This window comes from Phocoena sinus, chromosome 12 (assembly GCF_008692025.1).
Source record: "Phocoena sinus isolate mPhoSin1 chromosome 12, mPhoSin1.pri, whole genome shotgun sequence".
NCBI lineage: Eukaryota > Metazoa > Chordata > Mammalia > Artiodactyla > Phocoenidae > Phocoena > Phocoena sinus.
In genome coordinates, this window is record NC_045774.1 from 2,138,420 (window position 1) to 2,166,102 (window position 27,683).

Below are 27,683 nucleotides of genomic sequence, written 5' to 3' on the forward strand. Positions count from 1 at the left end.
TGCAAATCTCCTGGTGCTTGCAGCTTTCGGGCAGCACGATGGAACGAGGCCTGAAGAACATTCTGGTGCTTTCCTTTGGATTTCTGCTTCTCTTTACTGCCTACGGGGGTCTGCAGACTTTGCAGGTAGGTGTGTACAGTCGCCATGTGATCTTACCTTTTGAATGTCTCTGGGACTCCAAGAATTCCCGTGGCACAGACAGCGAGGAACGTGGGGTTTCACCCTCCAAAATCCTCTAAAACACACAGCGGTTTTTATGTGCAGCCCCAACTCCCAGTTCAGCAGGATGGCACGACCGGGGGTGTTTGACCCTCAGACAAGGAGAGCTGGTCTTGGGTTAGTGATAAAATCCACTTTGCCTTTGTGTGGGTAAAAGGAGACACAAGACGAATCACTGTGAATTTGTGGTCAGGGGCAGTAATGAGAATTCATCAGAGGTCCTGATACCACATAGATTCCTGCTAGATCTTCCCCCGGGTAGTTCCATTTTAAGTCTGATCTTTAACTGTGAATGAAACTGCAAGGAAGCCCCAGGGCTGGTCAGGAAGCAGCCTGTCATCACGCCCTTGTGCTTTCTTCACCAGCTTCGCGCTCTGTGGCCTGGGGGCTGCCACACAGAGAAGCATCTGCAAGGTTTCTGATGACGAGTTAGTGTGGTCCTGGAAGGTCTGTCAGTCAGCGACAAGAAGTAGCGCCTACTGTGTGCACAGAGCTGAACAAGAAAAGCGTGTGCGGGGGGCTCAGAATTGGAGGTGCAGGACAAGAGAGGAGAGATTCAAAATTTCCGTCTTCATTGTTACAGTACAAACCCTTTGGACTTGTAGGTTGGCGAGGTAGCTCAGATTCAGCCCTGAATTCCAAGTACATGTTTTCCTCCATGAACCCCTATTCAGTCTTTTTTCTGATTAGGGTCACAGAGAATGAAATTATAGCCCATGGTGATTCCCAGAATCAAGTTGAAGGGGAAGCACAGCCCTCTTTCTTGCCAGGATACTCCATGACTTTGTAGACATTGCTCAGAACGTTGTGATGTTGTAAAATGCTAATGTGTGTGGAACACCTGTTGTGTCTTGCTGCCTTGAGCTCACGTCGAATGTAGTGTGTGCTTTCTGGAAGGAGAACGTAGCGAGACCATGGACCCATCAGTGACGCTGTCCCTACAGAAGCTTGCCCCACGGGAGGAAGTCCTGCTGTCAGCAGGTGGGGCAGCTCCCCTGGGTTCGGGCGTGACTGATGGGGTCCGAATTCTCAGGAAGCAGTTGTGATCTGACAGCTGCCGCTGAATGACGGCAAACTGGCCCCCTTGGAAGCCAGGGGAGGGAGTGGGGGGACCCTAGGAGCTGCCAGAAGTCCCTTCTCTCAGGCTATGGCTGTGGGACGCTGAGGCCACACACACGTGGAAGCCTCACTCAGGAAACTCTCAGAGTGGCGTCTGTGTGGAGAGAGCAGCGCAGCTGAGGGGGAGCCACACTGGCCTCCACATTCCGCAGGGCTCCTGGGCTGGGCACTGCTGTCACTGGGCACTGCTGTCACTGGTGTGGCCTCTTCCTCTCCAGAAGACCGGAGATGCTAGAGAACCAGCCCTCCCACCCTGCCGGGGAACTATCCCACCCGCCACTCACCACTGCTCTGTCCTCGCCCTTATCTGGCCCTATTTCCTTGCCCACTGCTCCAGGACATGTAAACATGGTTTAACTGTCAGTCAGGACTGGCTTCGGGAACAGCAGGTAAGGACAGGGATGGATGTGGCCCTAGGGATGGCTGGATCCCAGCCACGTTGAAGGGACTTGCCGGTCTCCATCACTTCCTTCTGCTTTCATCTGCTTGGCTTCTTTCTCAGGCCCCAGCGAGGCAGCAAAGGTGGTCATAGGCATCCCCAGAGTGCCAGCCCTGGTCTGGACTCGGTTGTGCACTTGCCCAGGACGCAGACACGCATCTACCCCGCCTTCCCCACGGCAGACGATCTCTTAGTTGTTATTCAGATCTCAGTGTACACACCACACTTCCTTCTCCCCCTTCCCTGTGCCCTGGGTCCCACATCTGGGTGAGGCACCCCTGTGTGCACGCCAGGTCCTCTGGCACACACCACACGGTGCCTGTGAGCTCCATGAGGCCAGGCCCTCGCCACCCCGTCCATCACTGTATCCCCTGCCTCAGGCAGCGCTCAGCACTGGATCCAGTGGATCCAATCCATTCCCCAGTATGGCGTCTGGGGCTCCTGTTGGTCTAGTCTGGCTGGCTGTCCAGCCTCACCTCACCAGAAGAGCTCAACAGCTGTGGCCAAAGACCCCAAAGACCTCCTTGGGGCCTTTCCTCTCAGGATGGGGCCTCTGTAAACACGTCCCCTAAACGTCCCTCCTCACCCACACCTCCCGACCTTTCCCTGGTCACCTCCGCACCCTGCAGGTCTCGCGAGGGCTTAACTCCTTCCAGAAAGTCTTCTGACGCCTCTGGACTGGACTTCATGCCCCCCCAGGAGCTCGGCCCCTGAGCGTCCCCCTGCAGGACTCACTGTCCCACTGCAAGTGGCCTGTTGGAGGCATCACTGGCCCTGGCAGTCCTGAACATCACCCGCTCCTGCGTGGTGGCTGGTGGCTGGTGTCTTTCCCTTTTGTATCCCAGGAGCCACACATAAGCCTCTGTCGGCCAGTGCTTACAGTCGATTGATTTGCTGAGTGAGCTAAGCGACCGTCCTCGTTGTTTACATACAGGCTGAGCGACCGTCCTCGTTGTTTGTTTACATACAGGTCCCTCCCACGGGCTTCTCCTCGCGCACGGATTTTGCAGGCTGGCTCTCCTAACACATGGAGAGACAGGTATTTGTCTCTCCTGTAAAAAAAAAAAAGACATTTGGTTTCGAAATTTGGTTCCCACTTTGGAGATTGAAATCGGCCTTCCTTCCCAGCGGTGGGCAGCAGCGGAACTCCATTATAAGTAACAAATGTACCTCGCCGCCGGCTGGCAGCAGGGCTGTGGGTGGAAAGGAAATTCCAGAGCAGAGCAGTGCTGCCAGCCTCTCATTAGCACACAGAGAGGCAAGGTCACTAATACATGAGACCTTAATACGTTAGTATTAAGAAAACAAAGGGCCCCGGCTGAAGCAGTTCCCACATTCCACACTCCTAGCAACTGGAGTTAGGAGCAGAGTTCCAGATAACCCCACTTCAGGCAGACTGTTCAACTTTTGTCTTCCAACCAGACTTTAGAATTTTCATGGGACCAGATGTTCTTGTTCTGTTTCAATTAATCAGCAAACATGACTAAGTACCTGTTTGGGGCAAGGCACTGGGAGAGATTCAGAAAAAGCAGAACGTTCCGTGCGCTCGAGACCCTTGGAGACCCTTGGCATGCACTTGAAGAAAGGGCACCATCTGGAAAGAGGATGAAGGCGGTCAGAGTGTGTTGAGGGGTGGAAAGGGAGAGGAAATCCTGGGGTGAGAACACAGCCTATGGGGCTTGGAGTCTCCAGGAGAACAGGAAAAGGATGGGCGGGGAGGGCCTCAGAGAGGCTCCCGGCTGATGGGTGGGATCTTCTGTCGTCTTGCTGGGGGACCAGGCAGGAAGGAATGGTAATAGTCCAGGCGTTACAGTCCTGGCTTTGGGGTCATCTGGACTAATTAGCTGAGTGTATGATCCCACGCCGCGTGTTTCTTTCCCCCGTGGAGGTAGTAACGCCTGTCTCAGCCACAAAGGAGGAGCACGACAGCTCTCATTCCGGTGTTCGCACTTTGCCGACGCTCTAAGGTGCTGGTTTGCTGAGTTTGGGGCTCTGGCGTCTGCAAGGGAAGAGACCCTGTGTGCAAAGTTTTCTTCTCTGATGTCTGGTCAGTTGTGTGGGGCACAGCGGGGACCCCCTGCACGGTGACCACAGGGTCGGGCTGAGCTGGATGCGGAAGCGAAGGAAACACACTGACGGACCCTTGTGAAAGAAGGTCTGGCTGCGAAGGGAAGCGCTAGTCTTCTTCCCCGCCCCCTCCTCTACCCCTCCTCTCCTCCCCTCCCCTTCCCTCCCCCTCCCCTCCCTCCTCCCCTTCCCTCCCCTCCCCTCCCTCCTCCCCCTCCCCTCCCTGCACCCCCTCTCCTCCCCTCCCCCTCCCCCTCCTCCTCCCCTCCCCTCCCCTCTCTCCTCCCCCTCCTCTCTCTCTCTCCACCCCCTCCCCCTCCCCTCTCTCCCTCCTCCCCCCTTCTCCTCCCCCCCTTTCCCTTTACAAGTGAAATAAATGGAGGAAGCAATTATGCTAATAGGTTTTTCTTTCACGGCAAAAGCCAGAAGTCACCGCTGCCATTGCCTTGGCCTGAGCTGGCTCTGGTTACCTATTTGACCTTTTGTTCGCTTCACACCACGCTATGCTAGGCACCAAGTGAGGAATGACAAAAACAAGAAAAGTGTGCGTTGTGTCTACACAGCGTTAAGCTGGAGCTGCTGGCTCCGCCTCAGGCCTAGCGGGAACCTTGGTCTCCAAGGAGGAGCCTGGAGACGCGCGCGGCCCCTGGCTGCCCTGGCACCGCGCCTTCTCAGGGGTGAGGCAGGGGCTGCGGGAAGCAGGGAGCGTGAGGGCCCCTCTGCCCCGGGCGGGCCACACTGGCTGCTTCCCCCTCGTCTCCACTTGCTGATTCCCCTTGACCAGAGTTCACCGCAGTCTCCTCCCCTCCCATCCCTCAGCTGGAGGACAGGCCGCCCGCCCAGGCAGCCTGTTGCTGGGGGTCTCCAGGACCTGGGGATGACCCAGACCACCTCGCCCTGGCAGCCGGGCCCCTGACCGGGCTGACCTTGTCCCCACAGAGCAGCCTGTACAGCGAGGAGGGCCTGGGGGTGGCGGCGCTCAGCACGCTCTATGGCGGGATGCTGCTGTCCTCCGTGTTCCTGCCGCCCATCCTCATTAAGAAGCTCGGCTGCAAGTGGACCATCGTCATCGCCATGTGCTGCTACGTGACCTTCACCCTGGGCAACTTCTACGCCAGCTGGTACGCCCACGTTCAGATGCTTCCCGATTCCCCTCTCGGCTTCTGGGACAGGACGGTAGCGTGGCCTTCTTCCCATGTTTTCCCACCAAGATGTCTCTGTCCCCTCTGCTGGGCCCATGCTCCCCCGACTGCCCATCCTGGCCTCTCCTGAGGCCTCCAGCTTTCCTCCTGGGCCAGGGCACTTTTATGGCCCAGCAACGAGGGGAGAATCTGCCTAAGATGTGGAGGGTGAATTTCAGGGGGATTTAGCAGAATGTGACCTGTGGAGCAAACCCCACACCCTCACCCCATCACAGGGAGTGGACGCAACAGGGCTGGAGCCAGTGCCCCAGGCCGGCCTGAGCTCTACCTGCACCCTGACGGAAAGGGACCCTCGGGGACCAAGCTCTGAGGGCAAGGGCCACGTGCCCTTGTTGCCAGGCATACACTTATCAAGCATCTCTTTGAGGGACACCCCACTGCCATCCAGGATGTAGTGATAGGATGGCTTCACGTTATTCTTTTTCTTGTTACCGTAGAGTTCTCATACAGAATCCTCATGGAGGAGAGCGACAGCTAGATGGATAGGTAGATAGATAGATAAGTAGATAGATAGATAGATTGATAGATAATAAATCGTTTCTAACGTACTGCCGTTAGAAATACCTAGAACCCGCCCAGCCTCATTTGTAACCCCAGCTCATTATAGCTACGTCCAAACACAAAGAAACTGCGCTGGCACCGAATTTCACTCTTACAAATGATGCTGAACGAGAAAAGACACAGATTTTTGCGTTCATCTGAGGCTAAGGGGCGACTGTGTCAAGCAGACAGACGGCAGTGCTTCTCTGGGCCAGGCAAGGAGCTTCCTTCTCCCCGAACGGAGGGAAGAGCGGAGAGCCCGAGGCACCCACGCCCGCGTTTCATTTCTCAGGTACACACTGATCCCCACTTCCATCCTGCTGGGACTTGGAGCGGCCCCGCTGTGGTCCGCGCAGGGCACCTACCTCACCATCATGGGAAACACGCACGCAGAGAAGAGAGGAAAGGTTGGCAGAGACGTGGTCAGCCAGTATTTTGGCATCTTCTTCCTCATATACCAGTCGTCTGGTGTGTTTGGCAACCTGATCTCGTCTCTGGTGTTTGGCCAGACACCCGCTCAAGGTAACAGGAAGGAAGTGGTGACCGTGGAGGGCCCCTGGTCCCTCTACACACGTCCTCATTCAGGACTTGAGCAGGTGGTCCCGTGAGGCCGCAAGGCATGGCTCTCAGGCTCCCTGTGCCTCAGGGTCACCTGGCCCCCGGCTCTTCCCCAGGCAGTCTGGTCGGGTCTGAGGGTCCGTCTGGTCCACGGGTGCCCCAGCGATTCCAACCCTGGCCTCCCCTGAGCACAGGGGAGCCTGAGGTGCCCTGGGGAAACTTAGGGCCACCACTCAACTGTGGAACTCGGGTTCACGGAGTCCTTTACTATCCTTCTAGACTAAGAACGGGTCCCATGGATTTATTTTGCCCCCGAATTGATCCATTCACCAGCGTTTTCCTTGTTACACAAAGGACCACTTATCACTTAACAGATTTGAACGTTTGGTGACGGATGCTTTAATTCATCCGTCTGCCTGACCACACTCAGACAGGGCTGCAAAGTATGGACCTGCCTTATGCCTGCACCCTTTGATGTCTGAGGACTTAGACCAAAAGGACAGAGGAAATAAATACCTTCAGTTCTCACAGGAAATGTACTAATGGGGAAAAATGTTCTAACTCTCCTGCTCTTATCGGGATCATGTCTCTCTCCCTCAGCCCTGATCCCGTTAACCCATGTAAACTCCCACGTTTGGGAAACAGTAATAAAAAATCCGTCTCCCCTTTTTGCCCATGTGATGTCATCACTTGCTAAGTGCATCCACAGAAGGGAACCTTTACGGTGGACAGATACCAATCGTTACTCAGTAATGGAGGAACCGTCAGCAATCAGCCAACAGAAGCTGGGGTGAAGGTTCAGTCTCTGACATGACTGTGGTGAAGGGGCGAACGGGTTTACTTTTAAAGACATACAGACAAGCGAGCTTCAGTCTCTGCCCAATCATAGGACACAGAATGTGAGCGCCGGAAGGCACTGAGAGAACACTGCAAGTTTTCTCAACCTCTCTAGGCTTCCAGCCTCCACACTGCCTTCTCATCCGCCGAGCTGCCCATCTCACCGGCCAAGGGGATTTTGCAGCATTTTATGTGATAAAATCTGTTTGATGGAAACAATGAAACACTGAGTGTTCTTTCCTCCATGACATCCATCGTCTCTCTCCCGAGATTCGTTGATCGTTCAAATTTTATTCTTTTAATGGAGGGGAAAGTAACATTCAGAGAAGGCATGCAATAACCTGCCGGAGGTCATGGGACTGGTTCCAGATGAATCTGAGAGAGAACCCAGTGGGCCTGACACCCAGTCTAATGTACTCGAGTTCTGAATTAATTCCGAAAAGGGGACGAGGTTCAATTACGTCAAGAATGTAACAAGTCACCGACATTCATTGCACATTGGTCCAGAGTGTCTTAAAATCAAGTACCCAGACACGTGCCCAATGGGAAAAGCATTCTGGGACACTGGGTCAAACGAGCCCTTGTCTCGTGACTCTGACCTATGGTGATGTCTTGTCCTCTGCGTGTCCAGGCTCCTTTTCCCTGGGCGTTTTCTTCCTTGTGTACCGTCTCCTGTCAAGTTACCCATGTCCTCAAAGCACCTCTTTGCTTCCTCCTTCACAGGGGCCATCCCGGAGGAGCAGCTCCTGCCCTGCGGGGCCAGTGACTGCCTCATGGCCACGGCGTCCACCAACAGCACCAGCCGTCCCTCCCAGGAGCTGATCTACACCCTGCTGGGCGTCTACACGGGTACGTGCTCGGCACCAGGAACCCAGGCTAAGCGAGCCCATCGCCTTCCTGGGTTGAAAAGACCACCTGCTCAAAGTATGAATAGTCTCTCTTCACCTGCAAAAGCCCCACAAAACGCGTTCAGCTGGGTTGTACTCAGCCTTTTCCACATGAGACCGAATGCAGCAGCCCTGCTGACCGAGGCCTCGGTGGTGATAGAAGCACTTCACGTCTGCACCGTCCAGGCCAGTAGCCATTACGTGCACTTGCTTAAATTCTAATTAACGAAAAGTAAAATCACTGTTCTGAGCTCACAGCAGCCACGCAGAGCAATGGCGGCCCCTTCAAGTGGACCACGGCCTTGGTGGGTTGGCTACTTGTGTTCTAAGTACGTCCAGGTGGGTTTAGGGAGTCCCAAATCCCGGTGTTATCACCTTTTCCCAAGGAGTACATTTGAACGGTTTCTGCTGAGAGGCTGGGTTTGGGCACGGGTCTCCCCGGCACCCACCCCCGGGCATCGGCGAGGCCTTGGGGCTCCCACTGCTGGTCACAGGGCAGCGGAAGGCACAGGACATTGGAAGTTCATGAAAGATGGTTGCCCGGGGGAGTGAACCCCTATGGTTCTTATCCTTAGACGCTCATTTGAATGGAAAATGTTTATGTTAATAGCTTTCTAGATGACTTTGCTCTTACGGATGTGTCACCACTTTGACCCTTAGACTAGTTTTGTTGTTGTTGTCACCATTTGAAGAAAATTTAAGGGTATTCTCTGTCATTCTTTTTTTTTTTTTTTTTTTTTTTGCGGTACGCGGGCCTCTCCCTGTTGCAGCCTCTCCCGTCGCGGAGCACAGGCTCCGGACACGCAGGCTCAGCGGCCGTGGCTCACGGGCCCAGCCGCTCCGCAGCATGTGGGATCTTCCCGGACTGGGGCATGAACCTGTGTCCCCTGCATCGGCAGGCGGACTCTCAACCACTGCGCCACCAGGGAAGCCCTGTCATTCTTGAATTCTAGAATCTGTAAAGGTCTTGGACTGTGTCCTTCTTAAAGATCAAGCGTCTGCTAGGTATCGGATTTGGTGGGACTGAGTGCAGGACTCCATTGGGAATCAAAGGTCCAGAGGCCATGTGCATGGTCAGTTTGTCTCGCCTGTGAGATAAGCTGCCACCCACACGCCGGTCTCTTTCAAGGTTGCTTCCAAGTCAGGGGTGCCAAGTGAGCCCTTTATGCTGCAAGGCAGAGCGAGCGCTGGCAGACGCCGAGCAACGTGCTAGAACTTCTGTGGCCCAGAAACCAGCCAGACAAGACCCTGACTTTCAGTGACCTTAGAGTCCAGATGTGCCTTCAACTAACCAATATTTGATAGGACACATGTTTTGAACAAAGTTCCCAGTTGACATGTAGTTACATCTTCTGGGGAAGTTGCGTTCTAGGGCAGCTTTGATGGTGGTGGTACCCAAGCCAGGTGTTGAAGGGTGAGTAGGAGTTTACCAGGCAGAGAAGGGGACGTGAACAACACTGAAGGCGGAGAAGCCCCAGAGGGAGCCAGAGTGGCTGGAGGACAGGGGCCTGGAGGGGGCAGAGGAGCCAGAGACGGGCGTGACCAGCGGTGGCCTTGAGTCTGGACGCGCACTTATTTGTCTTGTAGACAGATTCTCGTGTTAGTTTAGTGTGGGCGTGAGAAAAACTGTGGACACAGAAACCAATGCAGGGGCGATACAGTGACCCAGAAGACGAAGGGGAGTGAGGACGGTGTGCAGAGCGAGAGAGGGGCGGCTCAAGAGAGTTAGAGCGACAACTAGCAAGACTGGACACGGGATATGGGAGCGGATGGGCCGACATTCTGTTTGGGAAACGTTCAGCCTGATGTGAGGGCAGAACAGTGAGTCCCCTGGGCAGTTAGGGACCTTCCAGAGGTCCTGGTGCACAGAGAATCCAGCCACCTAAGTCCAGACGTTTATGTAAAGCAGGGACCTTGCAGACGTCATACGGGGAAACTCTCTTAGTATCTGGATCCTGGTTCGCAGGGCTTCACAACCTTCTTCCTTCAAGCAAGGCCATGTTACCACAAAGAGAAAAGAAAATTATAAAAAACAGAACTAAAGTAAGAAAGGAGAAAAAGAGACCAAAGCAAAGAGAGCACCATCTCCCTGGAGTAATTTTCTAGGACTCCTGAGCTCTGTCCTCACGAGGCAGCATATTAGCCCTGCCACCAGCAATCGCCCAGTCCACGCCTCTGCAGATGGCCCTGGACCAAGGGACCCTCTGGACACGCGTCTGTGCCCTGGTGAACATGTGGCTTCTAGTCCTACCCCCGGCCACCGCCGCTGTGTCTCAGCCCCCGTCCCGGGGAAGCTGTGTCCTGGGGCTGCTCCGAGCTCAAGCCGGGGAAGGAGCTGTGGCAGGTGGCGGGTGTTCACAGCCAGCTGATGTGCCGGTTTGGAGGAGCGCCTGCGTGCGCTGACTTGCTTTGACAGTTAAGTGGGAATCACGACCCCAGAGGACGTCGGTGCCATTGCGAAATGTCTGCGGACAAGAGTCCGGCCTAATAGACTTGGTCACAAGGTTGAGTTACCGTGAAGTGGGGGAGGGGACCAGTGCTTAGCCAAGAGGAAAAGTAGCTGAATTACAGAGATAAAGCTTAGATGTAAAGTGGAACTCCTCAGCATGGAAATGTATTTATTAACTACGGACTTCTCTGGGATGCGTGGGGGGACTGGTTTTACCATTTCTCAGGCAATTTGGAGGAGGGCTGACTTGGTAAGCCTCACCGTTTCGGTACGGCTCAGGCAGCTACACCACAGTGAGGGGCGAGCCTGCTGCCTTGGGCGTCTGTGGCTACAAGAGATGGAAGAATAGCAGACAAGGTTGGGGGCCAGTAAAGACACAAAGTGGCTCAAATCCTCTTTAAAGGGTGATGGGTCAAAGCCAGCAATAAGCGATAAAAACTGTTCTGAAGTGTCCCCGATCCCACCAGGAAGAGGAAAGACCACCACCGGTCCTGAATTCACCTGTGGATCCCAAACCATGTGTATCATCATCCTTGTAGATGGAGGAACAGTAGAGACATAAGAAATGACAAAGGGCCCTCAGCCTCAGTGAGGGAGCGAAAAGGTGTCCACGTAAAGAACAGGAAGATTAAACAGACATTTGTTCTCCCTCGAGAGACAGGAAGGTGGGTTCATGACAGAGAAAGAGATCTCGTCATTACCTTCTGGAATCATGAAAGTACAGGATATCCCCTCAAGGGTGAAAGGAATAGTTGTCTTGAGTCATTTTTTTGATAGATCCCCTGTTCACATGGTCCCAAATACAAATATTGTAAAAGGGAAAATCCCCCTCTCACCGCCACCCAGCTTTCCCGCAGCCGTAGACAACCCACATAGTCTTTAATTCTTAGACACACCGACCGCACGTCTAAACAAATATGTCTTTATGCCCCTCCTTAGCCAAATCAAATGGGAGCACAGTAGACTCCCAGCTCTGCACCTGGCTTTTCCTTTCAGCCATTTGTCTTGGGGGGAAACTTCCCATCTCAGTATGCAAAGAGCTCCTTTCCTTTCTCCAAACGCGTCATCCCACTGGGGTTGGGAGATACCCTAATACATGCAGCTCCTACCACAGGACGTTTGGATGAAGAGATTTGGGATGAACATGAAGAGAAGCCAATGGTAACTTTCCTGGCGGGACCCATAACCCTGAGAAGGGAGCCTAGCTGTTGGTAGAAATTACTTTGAGGATTCTGACGAGAAATGGTGCATGGTTAAGGGCCCTGAGGACCTCGGGGGTCTCTCCCCAGGTGTCTGTGTTTCCCATCACCTGCTCTGTGGGTGAGACAGCCCGACAGTCACAGAACCAGCACACGAGGATCGAGGCAACATGTGTGGCCTCCGAGTCCACAACAGGGGTCAGGGGCTCAGCCTGCCTCCTTCACCTGAAATGTGGATCTGAAACCGACCCTCCGTTTCGAGAGGAGGAGGAAGTGAGGAGATGAGCCCGCGCGTGCACGGTGCCACTCTAGCCCTGTCCACCCCTCCCCTGTCCTTTCAGGGAGCGGCTTCCTGGCGATCCTGCTCACCGCCGTGTTTCTGGAGCCCGTAAAAGACGCTCAGCAGAAAAGTGAGGGAGAGAAGCAAGCGTCACCGTTCTGGTCCACTTTGCTGTCGACGGTCAAGCTGTTCAGAGACAAGCGCCTCTGCCTCCTGGTCCTGCTGCCGCTGTACAGCGGGTTCCAGCAAGCCTTCCTGGCCGGCGACTACACGCGGGTAGGACACGAGGCCGGCGGGGCCGGCACGGGGTCCGGGGCTGCGCTGGGTCCTTCCCGGCCCCAGGAGAGCCGCCGTGTGGTTAGGACATCAGCCCACCTGGGAACACCCCTCACTTGAGATGTGTTTTCAGGGAAAGGACCAAAGCTGCTCCGGAGTCATCGCAGGGACACTTACTTGCCTGTGTCCTCATTGTCCTCTGTGTCCTCATTTTAGAGTGAAAAATAGGGAAAACCATGAAATCCACAAATAACACTGAAATTCCTTATTACCTAGTTTTTAAAAATTTTTTATTTTATATTGGAATATAGTTGATTTACAATGATGTGTTAGTTTCAGGTGTACAGCAAAGTGATTCAGTTATACATATACACATATCTATTCTTTTTCAAATTCGTTTCCCATTTAGGTTATTACAGAATATTGAGCAGAGTTGCCTGTGCTATACAGTAGGTCCTTGTGGGTTTTCTATTTTTTTTTTTTTTTTTTTTTTTTGGTGGTACGCGGGCCTCTCACTGTCGCGGCCTCTCCCGTTGCGGAGCACAGGCTCCGGACGCGCAGGCTCAGCGGCCATGGCCCGCGGGCGCAGCCGCTCCACGGCATGTGGGATCTTCCTGGACCGGGGCACGAACCCGTGTCCCCTGCATTGGCAGGAGGACTCTCAACCACTGCGCCACCAGGGAAGCCCGGGTTTTCTATTTTAAATATAGCCGTGTGTACATGTCGATCCCAGACTCCTAGTTTATCCCCCCACCTTTTCCCTTTGGTAACCATAAGTTTTTTTTCTAAGTCTTTGAGTTCGTTTGGTAAATAAGTTCAGAGGTATCATTTTTTTTTTAATTCCACATATAAGCAATATCATATGATATTTGTCTTTCTCTGTCTGACTTACTTCACTTAGTAAGATAATCTCTAGGTCCATCCATGTTGCTGCAAATGGCATTATTTCATTCTTTTTAATGGCTGGGTAATATTCCATTGTATATATGCACCACATCTTCTTTATCCATTCCTCTGTTGGTGGACATCAGCAGGTTGCTTCCATGTTCCATCCCCACCCCAGCTCCCTCCCGGGAAGGCTTGCCAAATGGGCCAGATAAAAGGCAGGGTAAAAATCTGAATTTCAGATAAACCACAAATATCTCTCAGTGTAATTATGGTCCTGAGTATTTGGACACCCAAGAGTTTCTCTGGCAGCCCTACTCTTAGGACAGTCCTGTTGGGGTCTTGGAGTTTCAAAGAATGAAGACAGAATGACAAACAGTCCTCCCGCTATCCAGATGCAAGGGGCCTCCTAGCCAGTCTCCTGTCTGTCCCCAACCCTGCCCCCGAGTCGTGGCAGGAGCACTTCTTCTCATCTCTATGGAGATTCCCTTCCTGTTCCTTCCATCTTCTTCTTTTTTATTAAGACTTTATTTTCTTAGAGCAGTTTTAGGTTCACAGCAAAACTGAGCGGAAAGGACAGAGTTCCCTCACACCCTCTGCCCCCACATGGGCACATCCTCGCCCGCTGCCTGCCTCCAGAGGGTCCGTTTGTTACAACTGAGGAACCTACATGGATACATCGTCATCACCCCGAGTCCACAGCCTACCTGAGGACTCGTTCTTGGTGCTCTACATTCTCAGGGTTTGGACAGATGCATAATGACATGAAACCATCATTATGGTATCGTTCAGAGGAGTTTCAAGGCCCTAAAAATCCCCTGAGTTCTGCCTGTTCATTCCCTGGCTCTGTCCTCACCCAGCTGTCTTATAAGCAGGATGGGAAATGACCCACACCAGCAAGAAGAGTTCAAATTCGCCCCTGTATAAATAACATATGGTACAGATACGCGGGGAGAAGTTTGCCAGGCAGCCATCCAGAGCGTTCCCTGTTAGTTCTCACCCAGAGGAGGGTTTTCCTTACAAGCACAGGTGTTCTCCACCCTGGGAGCTGGAGGCCAGCTTCGCGGGCCAGCTTAGCGGGCCAGCGGTCACAGGGCAGAAAGCGTTTCAGCATGGGCTGTATTCCCGGATCAAAGTGAACCCCCAAACTGCAACTTCAGAGCCCAGCCCTGGAGCAGACCTGAGGCAGTGCAGGTGACTGGTCTGTGCTTCTCCTCCAGTCCTACATCACCTGCGCCCTGGGGATCCAGTTCGTGGGCTACGTGATGATCTGCTTCTCCGCCGTCAACGCGCTGTGCTCCGTGCTGTATGGGAAGCTGGCCCAGTACACGGGCAGGACCGCTCTCTTCGCGCTAGGTAGGTGGACCGTGGACGCACCGTGGACGCGCTCCTGGGGCAGGTCTGGCTCCACTGCGGGCGATTAGAGCGTGTGTGATGAGGGCCAGGGTTGGGGTAAGGATGGGGTTTGGTGGAGGCACAGAAACGGGGCCCACACCCACAGTGGGGGCCATGTCTCCAAGGCAGGAGACAGGGAGCCTTCCAGAAGGAGGAGATCTGTGTTCACGTGGGGGATGAAGCTGGTCTTCTAAACGGGCATCACCTTCTATTTTTCTTGAGGGAGGAAGAAAGATCGGAGACAGCGTGAATAAGGAGAAATGAGGGCGTTAAGGAGACAGCTACCTGGTGGCCCAGTCAAGGCCCAAAGGGTCTGTGGTGATGCAGCAAGAGGGAGGGAACACATTAACCATTGGTCAGTGCTCACTGGGGGCCAAGTAATTTGCTTTATATTGAGGAGAGAACAGAGAAGCATAGTAACTTGCCTAAGGTCACACAGCCTCGGAGAACCCAGGATGCACCTGCTGTTTCTGCTCCTTGGCAGTCCCTGAGGGTCATAAGCTGCTCTGTTCCCACATTCGAGGGACATCACAGTGTCTGCAGAATCACCAGGCCAGGGCTTAGGATTCATTGTGATAAAGTCAGGAGGAAGGAGGAAGTTCTCCCCCCGCCTCTCCCTCCTTGTCCTGTTTGGAAGCCCCAGCTCCCCCGCTGGGGGCACCCCTTCCCGTCCCCTCCTCATGCCCCCTGCTCAGTGAGAAGCAGGGGTCCCACCACTCGCTCCTAATGAAGAAGCCCTTCTCTCTCCCACTCTGAGCCCCCATAACCTGGGGACCCCTCTGCCCAGCAAGGCGACACTTTCCTCTAAGACACAGAGGTGTGTCACCCCCAGGCTCCCCACCCGATGATGTGGAGGCCAGAGGTGGATGGAATCGCACACCTGCCAGGCGTGCCCTGCATTTCACCTGCAGTCTCCATGGGCCACGTCAAAACCCACCTGAAGAAATCAGTCTGAATTATTTTAGGAAACATCGTTCCCGCCTGGAAGCAAATGATCAGAAGACTTGTCCTGTAGCACAGAGTATCTGAGAGAAGTCCTTTCCCTGCTCACAGGTGCCACGATCCACCTGTCTTGCATCATCGGCCTCCTGCTGTGGAAGCCTCACCCCCGCCAGCTGCCTTTGTTCTTCGTATTTCCGGGCCTCTGGGGCGCGGCTGACGCCGTCTGGCAGACACAGAACAATGGTGAGTGCCAGGCACAGAGCCATTCCTGCTCAGGTGGCCCCGCCTTGGCCAGTCGTGGGGGGACACGTGGTGGGTGGAGGGCCCCCCAGGGGGGTGTGGTGACATGTGCAATAAGGGCAGTGGAGCGGGAACCACACAGGTGGGAGGGCTCCAGTTCCACACTGGGGATTTGCAGTGCTTTCTCTGGGCGTCTACTCAGATCCATGATGTCCATGAAGTGTGCAACTTTCTTTCCTGAAATGATGGTTCCTTCGTGGCTTTCCCTGGAAGAGCTGGTCTGAACAGAACAGCCACTCTCAGCTGAGGTTGGGGACAGGCGGAAGCGCTTACAGGTTACCGTGACAACGTCCCTGCAGTGGCTCTAGGGCTGGTGGGGGGGAGGGTGTCAGTTTTCGGGAGAACGGAGTTAAGGGCGGGAGGGTCAGCAGAGGCTTCGTCGTGGGGGCCACGCCCAAGTGGGCTCCTGTCGGATAATCCTCCAAGCAGCGGGGAGCCTGGGGGAGTCAGGGAGGTGGGGAGGCCGGGAGGGAGCCGTCTTTGTCGCTTTAGTGCCGCAACAGGACTCCACAGACTGGGGGGCTTGTAAACAGCAGACATTTACTGCTCAGAGCTCTGGGGCTGGACGTCCAGGGTGAAGGCATCGCAGATTCGGCGTCTGGAGGGCTGGTTCACAGAGGCTCTCTCTTGCCGTGTCCTCATGTAGAGGCAGGGGCGAGGGGCCAATCTGGGGCCCCTTCGCAAGGGCACTGACCCCTCCCTGAGGGCCACACCCCACGACCTCGCCCCTCCCAGAGGCCGTCGCCTTGGGGTTTCAGACACTGAGAGGAGAGGCTGGCTGGCCCGATGTAGGGCCGACGTACCGCTGAAGGGTCCACTTTCCCTCAGCCCTGGTGGAAGCAGCAGCAAGCGTTTGGGGCGGGGGCTGGCAGGGTCACTGCTGCCGTGACTCAGGAGACCGCGCGGACCCACCGGGAGGCGGAGGGCAGGGGCGGAGGCTGGGAAGGAGGCCGAGGGGCGGAGCTCCTGGACGCAGGGACTCAGTGGTCCCCGGGCCAGGCTGGGCATCGGGATCCCCGGGCTGAAGGTGGCAGAGAGCCCACAGACCTGGACGCGTCAGCTGAGGGGCTCGGCTTGAGCTTGAACGCGACACAGAGAGGACTCCAGCGGGGGGACCCAGCACTGAAAAGGGGCTGTTTGGGGCGCGTATCACTTACGATTATTTCAGGCTGCGCCGCACGGCACGCGGGATCTTAGCTCCCTGGCCAGGGATTGAACCTGAGCCGCCGTAGTGAGAGTGCTGAGTCCTCGCTACTGGACCGCCAGGGAAGTCCCTCTCGTAGGATTTTAGATTCAGACTGAAGGGCTGTGAGAGGAGGGGCCAGAAAAGGAGGCCGAGAAGGTGGGGGAGGGAGGCCCCTGGCCGGGAGGGGAGGGGTGCCCTTTCTTTGGAACACAGAGGAAGGCAGTCAGAAGGAAGGATACGGCCCCTTTGTCACCACGAGGAAAGGAGTTAATTCACGCCTGAGACACATGGCTTCCCAGAGGAGCCACAGCTAGCGACGACCTAACAGACGGTCTTCAACGCGAGCTGGCCGTCAGTCCTGCGAGGATTCGTTCGCCGATGTAGGCCAGCCAGGCGGCATCGGCCTCAGCGCGCCGCCTCCTGCAGAAGCGCGGCCACCGGCCTGGGCCTGGGGCAGAGCGGGACCCCGGCCGGAGGTCCAGCCGCAGGCTCGGCTGATGTTGCAAAGAGGGCGGGTGAGGGGCGAGGCGGGCAGAGCCGCTGAGGGCAGGGGTGCCCCCGCCAGCGCAGGGGAACTGGAGAGCTGCCCTCAGGCCGCTGAGAGCGGTGTGCGTGGCCGGTGCTGTCCGGCACCCTGCGGGGCCCTGCACCCCGACACGGCGGCCACCAGACGTTCGACAAAGACCTCGGAGGCCAGGCTGTGGACGTGAGGGACACGGGAGAGGCAGGCGGGGGGCATCAGGGCAAGAGGTCCCGGCAGCCCCGAGTGCGTGGGGAGCTGGACAGCCGGAGCCAGGCCTAGGCTGGAGGCCCAGGGTTCAGACTGTGGTGCAGGGAGCTCTTCCCTGGGATGCAGTGGGTGGGAGTACGGGCTGCCCACGGCGGGTGGGAAGGGAGTGGCCGCAGCCCAGGAGGAGACGTCCAGCCGAGGCCCAGGGAGGCCTCCTGTGGACGCAGGCTCCCCGCGTGTCAAGAGGCGCCCTGGGTTGGTGGGTTGGCGGTGTGTCCTGCCAGGGGATGAGCCGTAGCTGACTGGGTCTGGGGGGGAGACCACTGGAGGACACGGAGGGCAGCTTGAGTTCTGTGTGACCTAATGGGACGAGGGCTGAGGGCGGGAACCCTTGGCCCTGAGTTTCCCGAACCACCTACAACCCTGGCCCCGGGCGGGGGGATGTCGGAGGCCCCAGGACGTGAGCCGTCTACACAGCCGGCATCCTGCAGATGCGTGAGCCCAGGGCCCCAGGGGTGAATTTGGCTCAGAAGAGAGCCTCTTCCTTTGGAAACACCACCCACCATTCAGCCCTTATCGGGGAAACACCCGGGACTGGAAACTGGGTCAGGCCAATCCACAAACAAGCCACAGGCCAGCGTTTCCAGGGACAGGAGGCCTGGCCGCTGTCCCTACACCCAAAGAGAACAGGTACACGTGACCTCACCCATGGTGGACTCAGTACTCCAGGACGGCCTCTCCTTACTATCTTATCTGTTGCTGGCTTATGAAACAGCTGAAAACATCACTGAACAAACCCCGTGCTGTTGGAACCAAGGGGTTTGGGTTTCACAATCTTGGCAGGAGGCTCTCCTGAACTTCTGAACCAGGTGACAAAGGTGTGTGAGGCTCAGTGCCATAATCTGGTGTGTTTGGACAAAGGTCAGTTGGTGGAAGCAATGACAAACTAGTCTCAGGCTGGGCTGCAATGTCGCTCAACAGAAGAAATACTTAATCGGTAGGGGAAAGGTACACAGACACCACGCTAGCTTTTCTTGGCAGTGCAGACTTCTAAACGAGTGCAGGTCACAACTTCCCCCGTAGGACTCTTAGGCATTTTCCCCAGGGAGCGTCAGGAAAGAATTGCTTTCAACATCCCAGAGGAGGTGTGAAAGACCCCCACTATTTTACTGAACAGTCCAAATGCTTCTGCCGTCTTGCTTTCTAATTAGCCGACATCTCTGAGTTCACTCGAATTTTTTACCGTATTTACACATTAGAAGTCAGCAGCCATGCAATAGTCCATACGATAATTCCTTAGGTGTTTCAAATGATTGCAAATAAAATGTTTGGATTTCTTTCTCCCTGAGATATAGGAGTAATTGCTTTAACTCTCCTTTTCTTTCCACGGACATGAGAGACCCTCAGGCAGAGCCTGTCAAAATTGTGCAGAGTTACATGAGGTCCAGTGAATAACTTGGATAAAGACCTCCTTGAATAAGGAATGCTCATTTAAAATGAATTATTTCTGTCTTTTTGTTCAGATCAAAAGTAATTTGTTTCAAGGAAAAATCAGTTGCCGGGGAAGATTGTTGTTTTCCTGTACGATTTAAGAATTCCTTTTGGTGTCTGTACTGGCGATCATCTTGGCTAGGAGGAATTTTTTTTTTTTTTTTTTTTTTTTTTTTTTTTTTGAGGTACGCGGGCCTCTCACTGTTGTGGCCTCTCCCGTTGCGGAGCACAGGCTCCAGACTCAGCGGCCATAGCTCACAGGCCCAGCCACTCTGCGGCATGTGGGATCCTCCCGGACCGGGGCACGAACCCGTGTCCCCTGCATCGGCAGGCGGACTCTCAACCACTGCGCCACCAGGGAAGCCCTAGGAGGGATGCTTTAATGACTGAGTTCCCTGCAGGCTGGCTCCACCAGGTTCTCTCGGGCTCACCACCCTGCAGCGTGGTCCATCCATACCATCTCTGTATTTTCAAAAACTGGACATTTTGTGTAGCTTTTGCCACCTCCCAAGATCAGCTCTCTCTCATTTTTGCTTTTTCAATAGCAAGTTGGATTTCTAATCCTATTCTCCCTGAACGTGTCTCTCTTCTAAGAAGATCTGTGAGTCACATACTTTCCTAGTTAATGAGACTGGATACAAGTCAGTACAATTTAACCCTCCTTTTCAGTCATCACCTCTCAGTTTACAAACTGATTGTTTCAGTTCTCCAGTTTAGAGGCAAATCAGGGGCGGGAAGCATCCAGGCCCCCCCGTCCTGGGGCAGAACCGTGCTTCTCGCTGCCCGTGTTCCCACTGGGCTCCGGGGATCCCTCCGGCCATTGGAGCCCGTGATCTGGGCGGCTTTCTGTTTATCCGCCCTGACAGTTCACGAAAGGGGGTACCGTTGCCATGGCAACCCTTGTGAGCCAATGCCTGCACTTGAGATTCAGAATGTCTGGCCTAAAAATACTCTTTTGCCCTGTCAGCCACCAATGGGGCTGTTTTCATGTTGATAAACTCAAAAAACCTGTCTTCTCTTACATGTCCAGTTCATGTATCCTGTCTTTTCTAAACAAACAAGACTCATTCACATCCTGCCATCCGACCACAGGGGTCAGCATCCGGTCACTTCCACCTGGTGCCTTTCCCAGGTCAGGCTGCCAGCAGGCTTTTCTCTTCCTTTTTCTTTTGGAATAATCTTAGATCAACAGAAAAGTTGCCAAGACAGTACAGAGTTCCCATATACTGTTCACTCTGTTTCCCTTAACCGGAACATCTTACAAAACTGCAGTACATTTGTCAAAACCAAGAAGTTAATATCGGTACATAACAAAGCTTCAGACTTTCCTCAAATTTCTCCAGGTTTCCCCCGCACCATCCTCTGTGTGCTCCCGGATCCCAGGCAGGCACCACATTACAGGTAGCCATCCCATCTCCTTTGTCTGGTCTGTGCCAGTTTCTCATTTTTCTTTGTTTTTGATGACCTTGACTTTTGGAGAATACTGATCAGGTGTTTTGTAGACTGTCCCTTAATTTAGGTTCATCTGATGTTTTCTCATGATTAGGCTAGAGCTAAGGGTTTTGGGGAGGAAGACCCCAGAGTGAAGTGCCTTTCTCATCACATTGATTGGGTACAGAACAGCACGTAACTGGTCATTGATGCTGTGGACCTTGATCGCTGGTCAAGCCAGGGTCTGGCTCCTCCCACACAGAGGGCTACTCTTCCCTTCCACTGTCAGTTCTTTGGAAGCCAGTCACCAAGGCTACAATTCATGGGGAAGTAATTACCCCTCACCTCCTGGAAGAGGAGTGTACTTGCATTAGGTATAGTTCTTCTAGGACGAACATTTGTCCCTCCTCCCCAGTTTATTTAGCTATTTACTCAAAAGTTTGTCTACATCAGTATGGGCTCATGTATTTATGGTATCCTTTGGGTTACAATCCAATGCTACGTTACTTACTCCTTTGCTCTAATTGTTCCAACTTTGGCGACTGGGGTCTTTCCCGTTGGCACCTGTGTCCTTTCGACTCGCCCCCCCCCCCTCCCCACCACTACCTATTTTGGGTTTTTTTAGTACTTCCTCACTGTTAGGCACTCCAGAACAGTCTAGGCTCATCTGGTAACTCCTGTGCCAGCCCTAGATTAGCCATTTCTCCAAGAAGCCTGGGTGTGTTTTATTGGAGAATGGTATTAGGCAGTAAGATCTGGGTGCTGGGTGTACTCATTGCTACTGAGATGACACCGTTTCTAGGCACTCTCAGTGGACAGAGTGAGGAGATGGGCATATGCTTACTGGCCCATATATATACACACACACCTATTTACTTCTGTATCTGCATATCTATCTATCTATATCTATCTATAAAATAAGGCTGAACTCACACTGACGTCCCAGCACACAGGCTCATTCTAGCACCCCCTTCTCACCCGCTGTCCCACTGCTGATCTTTGACCGTGAGAAACCCAGTTTCCACTCTGTATACCACATTGCTTATTTGTTCAATCCTAGCTCACATGTAATTTCAGAATTGTTGAACTATTGCTTTGAGAATACTTCTCTTTTTCACGTCTTTCCCTTCTGCCCTCCGTGTCCTTAACGGTTGGAATTTGACACAATTAATGTGCTGTCTTCTTTACGTTTGGATTAAAATAGGAAACAGATCATGAGTAATTTCCCCAAAAGCCTGACTTTAGTTATGACTGGCTCTGCCCTCTCCTCAGGCTGGGCCATATTCCCAAGTGGGGGCAAATGGAGTCCCCCAGACTCCCTTTCTCTGTGTTTTCTTAGACGGCAATTCCGGCTGCTGACATCAGCCTTCTGCCAGCCGTGATCCAGCCTCTCCTGGACACAGCCATCTGAGGAGGGGGCAAGGGAGGGGTCCTTTCCTCTTGTCCAGCTGTCACACGTCTTCTTCCGTCTCTGTCGTTCATCCAGAGGCACAGCCAGCTTCCCACAGACTTCTGGGTTCCAGGTCATCCCAGTGAGGGCCCCTCCTGCCTCCCAAACTGCTGAGCTGTTCTGCACGCGAGGCTGTGAGCTCACAGCCACTCGACCTCTCTTGGCTGCGGGTGGATCCCCTCACCAGGGTCACAGTTCAGAATCAGACTCACAGAATGGCGAGTTCTTCATTTGGCATTTAAGGCTCTGGGGGCCCAGAAAGTTTAAGTTTAGGGGAAAACCTCAGGAAGCTGAGGATCCCATAGCCACTTAAAAGGCTGAACTGGACTTGAACCAGAGCTTGCCCAGGAGAGAGTGGGCAGTGGGTCCCCTTATCCTGGAGCACAGTGGTCTATAATTGTCACGACCTAAACTTAACCTTGAACTCGCTTAAAGACCCCAACCTATAGACCAAAAGCGTTGACTTAAAGCTAGAGTTGGCTGTGTTACTGGATTTTCAAAACATCAGGGCGCATTTGTCAGCTACCACAACCCGCTAAGGAAGCAGCTGGACCTTTTTGCTGGAGAACAGGACATAATCCACCACTTGTAGCCATAGTGTCTCACCTTGGATTTTCTTCTCTAACATCTTGTTTTTAGGTCCTATTTTAGAGTCACTAAGGAAGCAGCTGGACCTTTTTGCTGGAGAACAGGACATAATCCACCACTTGTAGCCATAGTGTCTCACCTTGGATTTTCTTCTCTAGCATCTTGTTTTTAGGTCCTATTTTAGAGTCACTAAGGAAGCAGCTGGACCTTTTTGCTGGAGAACAGGACATAATCCACCACTTGTAGCCATAGTGTCTCACCTTGGATTTTCTTCTCTAGCATCTTGTTTTTAGGTCCTATTTTAGAGTCACCCTCAGAAGAAAGACAAGAGACCTTTAAGTAATCTCAGAAGTTAAGTGCCAGGGTGTGGTTATTAGGTTCTCTTGGTGCGTTCACCTCCATCAGAGAGGGCTCTTTGCAGACTCCACACAAGAAGCACACCTCCTTCTGAATGTTCCAGACAGCCTCCAGTTTTCCCAAATAGGCATGTGTTGTTTAAAATGTGTATCTTATGTCATGTCTTATATCTGCCCGATGGACCCCCACCCTGAGCGGTTCCTGTGCACATGGATATCTGAGTAACCAAATGCCAAGGGGCGTCTCCTGGGCGCTGACATTTCCAGGCAGGGCTGCAGGAGACCTTGCTGCTGCCCTCAGACCTTTCCCCCCTACAAGCCTCCCCTCTCCTGTTCTAAACGCGGGGGAGAAGGGGAGGGGTAGAAGGAAAGGGGCAAAGTTAAAGGAACAGAATGAAAGCTGAAAAATGAATATGTGCATGAAAGTTCTGCCATCAGCTCTCCCCACCACAGCTGCCCGCCCTGTAGGCGGGACAGTTCTGAGGACATGCCCGCCGCCCTGCGGACTGTGCTGCCTCTGGGAATGAAGGACTCCGGGTGCAGATTCTGTCTGGTCCCGCTGGGCTCGGGGCTGTCTGCCCATCCCCCCCCGCTCTGGAGTCCACGCTTGACATTTTGGTTCATACATTATCTGACCCACATGCAAAGGGGGTGCCTTGGCCCGTGCCGTGCTGTGTGTGGTCACGTATCCTTTGTTACCTGGACTGCCTCACCAGCGTGGGCTTTTGGGTTGTAAGGAGAAGGGGAGAAAAGGAAGGAGCAGCTCTCCCCCCAGGACTGCCCACCGTTTACTTGGGTTACTGTTTGTCCTTTGAGAGGTGTGCTGACCCACAGGGGTGTGCTGACCCGCAGGGGTGTGCTGACCCGCAGGGGTGTGCTGACACTGCAGGGGTGTGCTGACCCGCAGGGGTGTGCTGACCCGCAGGGGTGTGCTGACACTGCAGGGGTGTGCTGACCCGCAGGGGTGTGCTGACCCGCAGGGGTGTGCTGACCCGCAGGGGTGTGCTGACACTGCAGGGGTGTGCTGACCCGCAGGGGTGTGCTGACCCACAGGGGTGTGCTGACCCGCAGGGGTGTGCTGACACTGCAGGGGTGTGCTGACCCGCAGGGGTGTGCTGACCCGCAGGGGTGTGCTGACACTGCAGGGGTGTGCTGACCCGCAGGGGTGTGCTGACCCGCAGGACATGCTGACCCACAGGGGTGTGCTGACCCGCAGGACGTGCTGACCCGCAGGACGTGCTGACCCGCAGGGGTGTGCTGACCCACAGGGGTGTGCTGACACTGCAGGACCGGGCTCAGCGTTTTGCCACTTCATGAGTCACCATCCAGCCATGCGTCCACTTAGTCATTCAATAAGGATTTTCGCTGACGCTGGGTTGCACTGGAATTATCATTCCAGATAAGATGGGTTCCTGCCTCAGGGAACCCACGGCCTAGCAGAGGACAGGGGGACGCAGGGCAATTCCATCAGCCAAAATGGTAGGCGTGGTGACCAGGCAGCTCCGGGCAGTGCAGCAGGACATCTGCCGGGATGCTCAGGCAGGTCCCCCTGTTGAAAACTTTCCCTTCCTCAGTGTCCCCCTTCCAGACACACTGCTGCCTCGCTCACGTCCTGGGGATGGGGTTGATTCCCGTTCGGCGAAACTTTACCACACTGCAAACAGGAACAGAAAATCATTTACCTTCACCTAGAAGCATTATCAGACTGTACTAGCTTGCTAGGGCTGCCATGACAAAATACAGCAGAAATGGAGACTTGAGGTCTGAGATCCAGGTGTGGCAGGGCTGTTCCCCGAGGCCTCTCTCCTGGGCGTGTACTCGGCCATCTTCTCCCCGTGTCCTCATGTGGCCGTCCCTCTGTGCATGTCTGTGTCCTGACCTCCTCTTCTTATATGGACACCTCTTATATAGTCACACGGGATTAGGACCCACCCTGATGATCTCCTTTAACTTGATCACCTCTCTACAGGCCCAACTCCAAATACAGTCACACTCTGAGGTCCTGGGGGCCAGAACTAGTACATGTGGATTTGAGGGACACAGTTCAGCCCCTATCACAGACTCAGGTCATTTCTCTCCCAAACCTTCAGACAACCACCCAAGGGCAGAAAGAGAAAGACAGATACCGTATGCTAACACATATATATGGAATCTAAGAAAAAAAAAAATGTCACGAAGTACCTAGGGGTAAGACAGGAATAAAGACACAGACCTACTAGAGAACGGACTTGAGGATATGGGGAGGGGGAAGGATAAGCTGTGGCAAAGAGAGTGGCATGGACATATATACACTACCAAACATAAAATAGAGAGCTAGTGGGAAGCGGCCGCATAGCACAGGGAGATCAGCTCGGTGCTTTGTGACCACCTAAAGGGGTGGGATAGGGAGGGTGGGAGGGAGACTCAAGAGGGAAGAGATATGGGAACATATGTATATGTATAACTGATTCACTTTGTTATAAAGCAGAAACTAACACACCATTGTAAAGCAATTATACTCCAATAAAGATGTTAAAAAAAAAAAGCCACCCAAGGGGGTTTGAGTCCCTTCATCAAGAACTCGGTGTGGGGCAGTCTCGCTTGGAGGCTTCACCTGGCTGAACGCTCTTACCCCTAAAGTCTCCAGGAGGGGAAGGAAAGGCCCACACAGTGGTAATCCCCTTGCCCTGCGGCAGGCACCAAAAACCCCACGGTTGAATAACTTATGTACTGTGCACTTCCCCTAAGTGCAGGAATGAATGGCCTTCCCCCTTCTCACCTTCACCTACACGGGTCCCACCTCTCGGCCTTGCTTTTCTCACCTGCGAAGCTCGGGCTTGGGCCACGTCCCCTACAGTGCTAACTTTCATCCGTTCTGTTTCTTGTATATATGATGGCTCTTCACTGCTAGAGAACATCACCTGACTTGCTATCATCCACAGCGTGAAATAATTCCAGTTTTTACAAAGGAAGGTCCTGGTTTTATTAGGAAAACTGGGCCGTGGGGAAGTTGCATATTTTCGGTAATGATCAGAAAGGTCGTTTGCGGTTTTACAGCCACATTTTCACCCGTCTCCCCCCTGCAGCTCTTTTCGGGGTCCTGTTTGAGAAGAACAAGGAGGCCGCCTTTGCCAGTTACCGCCTGTGGGAAGCCCTGGGCTTCGTCATCGCGTTCGGATACAGCATGTTTCTGTGTGTCAGCGTCAAACTCTACGTCCTCCTGGGCGTCCTGAGTCTGGCCATGGCGGCATATGGAACTGTCGAGTATCTGGGGTCCAAGAAGGTGGCCAGGCAGCTCACCGAAGAGCAGACAAAACCAGCTGAGGAAGGAGTAACACAGACAAAAACATGAAGCAACAAACCCCATGGTGGATGAACCCAGAGCGTATCAGCGGGAGAGTTTTACCTGAAGATGCCTCAGAGTTTATAGCTGATTCTTTATGACTACTTCAACATTTCATTTTTTACGTGAATCTTTTTTTCTATTTTATCAAATTTTTCAGTCCACCCTCTCATCCATAGAGATCCAGAGTATACGTGAAAGATACAAACTCAGGGTACAATCAGCCACTCAGAACTTGCCTAGAATCATGGGTAACAGCTGATGCTTGTTTTTGTTGCTGTTGTTAAGAATTGGAAGGCTGCTTAAAAAACGCAGCCCAGGGCTTCGCTGCCGGCGCAGTGGTTGAGAGTCCGCCTGCTGATGCGGGGGACGCGGGTTCGTGCCCCGGTCCGGGAAGATCCCACACGCCGCAGAGCGGCTGGGCCCGTGAGCCATGGCCACCGAGCCTGCCCCGGTCCGGGAAGATCCCACACGCCGCAGAGCGGCTGGGCCCGTGAGCCATGGCCACCGAGCCTGCGCGTCTGGAGCCTGTGCTCCACAACGGGAGAGGCCACAGCAGTGAGAGGCCCGCGTACCACCAAAAAAAAAAAAAATTGCAGCCCAACACCATCATTTTACAAACAGGTAAACTGAGGTCCAGGCAAGTCAGTGACTACCTCTGAGAGTCAGTAAGTGACAAAGCCAGACTAGGGTTTATGTCTCTTAAAACTTATAGAGTATGAGTTTCTAAATAAATGCAATTACATTATGGACTTGACTCTTGTCCACATACTTTGGACACACACACACACACACACAAGTCATCACATTACCCTGTTGTAGACCATTGGAGACAACAGACAAAAGTAATTTCCAGGGCTTCCCTGGTGGCGCAGTGGTTAAGAATCCGCCTGCCAATGCAAGGGACATGGGTTCGAGCCCTGGTCTGAGAAGATCTCACATGCTGCGGAGCAACTAAGCCCATGTGCCACCACTACTGAGCCTGCGTGCCATAACTACTGAAGTTCGCATGTCCAGAGCCCATGCTCCGCAACAAGAGAAGCCACCGCAATGAGAAGCCCGCGCACCGCAACGAAGAGTAGCCCGCACTCGCCACAGCTAGAGAAAGCCTGCACACAGCAACAAAGACCCAATGCAAGTAAAAATAAATGATAGATAAATAAATTTTTTAACATCTTTATTGGAGTATACTTGCTTTACAATGGTGTGTTAGTTTCTGCTTTATAACAAAGTGAATCCGTTATACATATACATATGTCCCCATATCTCTTCCCTCTTGCGTCTCCCTCCTTCCCATCCTCCCTATCCCACCCCTCTAGGTGGTCACAAAGCACCGAGTTCATCTCCCTGTGCTATGCGGCTGCTTCCCACTAGCTATCTATTTTACGTTTGGTAGTGTATATATGTCCATACCACTCTCTCACTTTGTCCCAGCTTACCCTTCCCCCTCCCCATATCCTCAAGTCCATGCTCTAGTAGGTCTGTGTCTTTATTCCCGTCTTACCCCTAGGTTCTTCATGACTTTTTTTTTTTTC

At 53.7% G+C, this 27,683-nt stretch overlaps 1 protein-coding gene across 1 annotated transcript; it reads left to right on the forward strand.

Moving 5' to 3' along the window:
- Positions 1–26,543, forward strand: UNC93A (unc-93 homolog A). Its single transcript, XM_032651318.1, has 8 exons — positions 1–125; positions 4,784–4,965; positions 5,879–6,108; positions 7,705–7,830; positions 11,858–12,072; positions 14,178–14,313; positions 15,406–15,537; positions 25,892–26,543. The coding sequence occupies exons 1-8, from the start codon at positions 39–41 to the stop codon at positions 26,155–26,157; spliced, it is 1,374 nt and encodes a 457-aa protein (XP_032507209.1). The 5' UTR covers positions 1–38; the 3' UTR covers positions 26,158–26,543.
- Positions 26,544–27,683: the final 1,140 nt, after the last annotated feature.

Coding starts and splice junctions, on each gene's coding strand:
- UNC93A (XM_032651318.1), top strand. CDS start 39: ATGGAACGAGGCCTGAAGAACATTCTGGTGCTTTCCTTTGGATTTCTG. Junction 126..4,783: donor GGGGTCTGCAGACTTTGCAG/GTAGGTGTGTAC, acceptor TTGTCCCCACAG/AGCAGCCTGTACAGCGAGGA. Junction 7,831..11,857: donor CCTGCTGGGCGTCTACACGG/GTACGTGCTCGG, acceptor CTGTCCTTTCAG/GGAGCGGCTTCCTGGCGATC.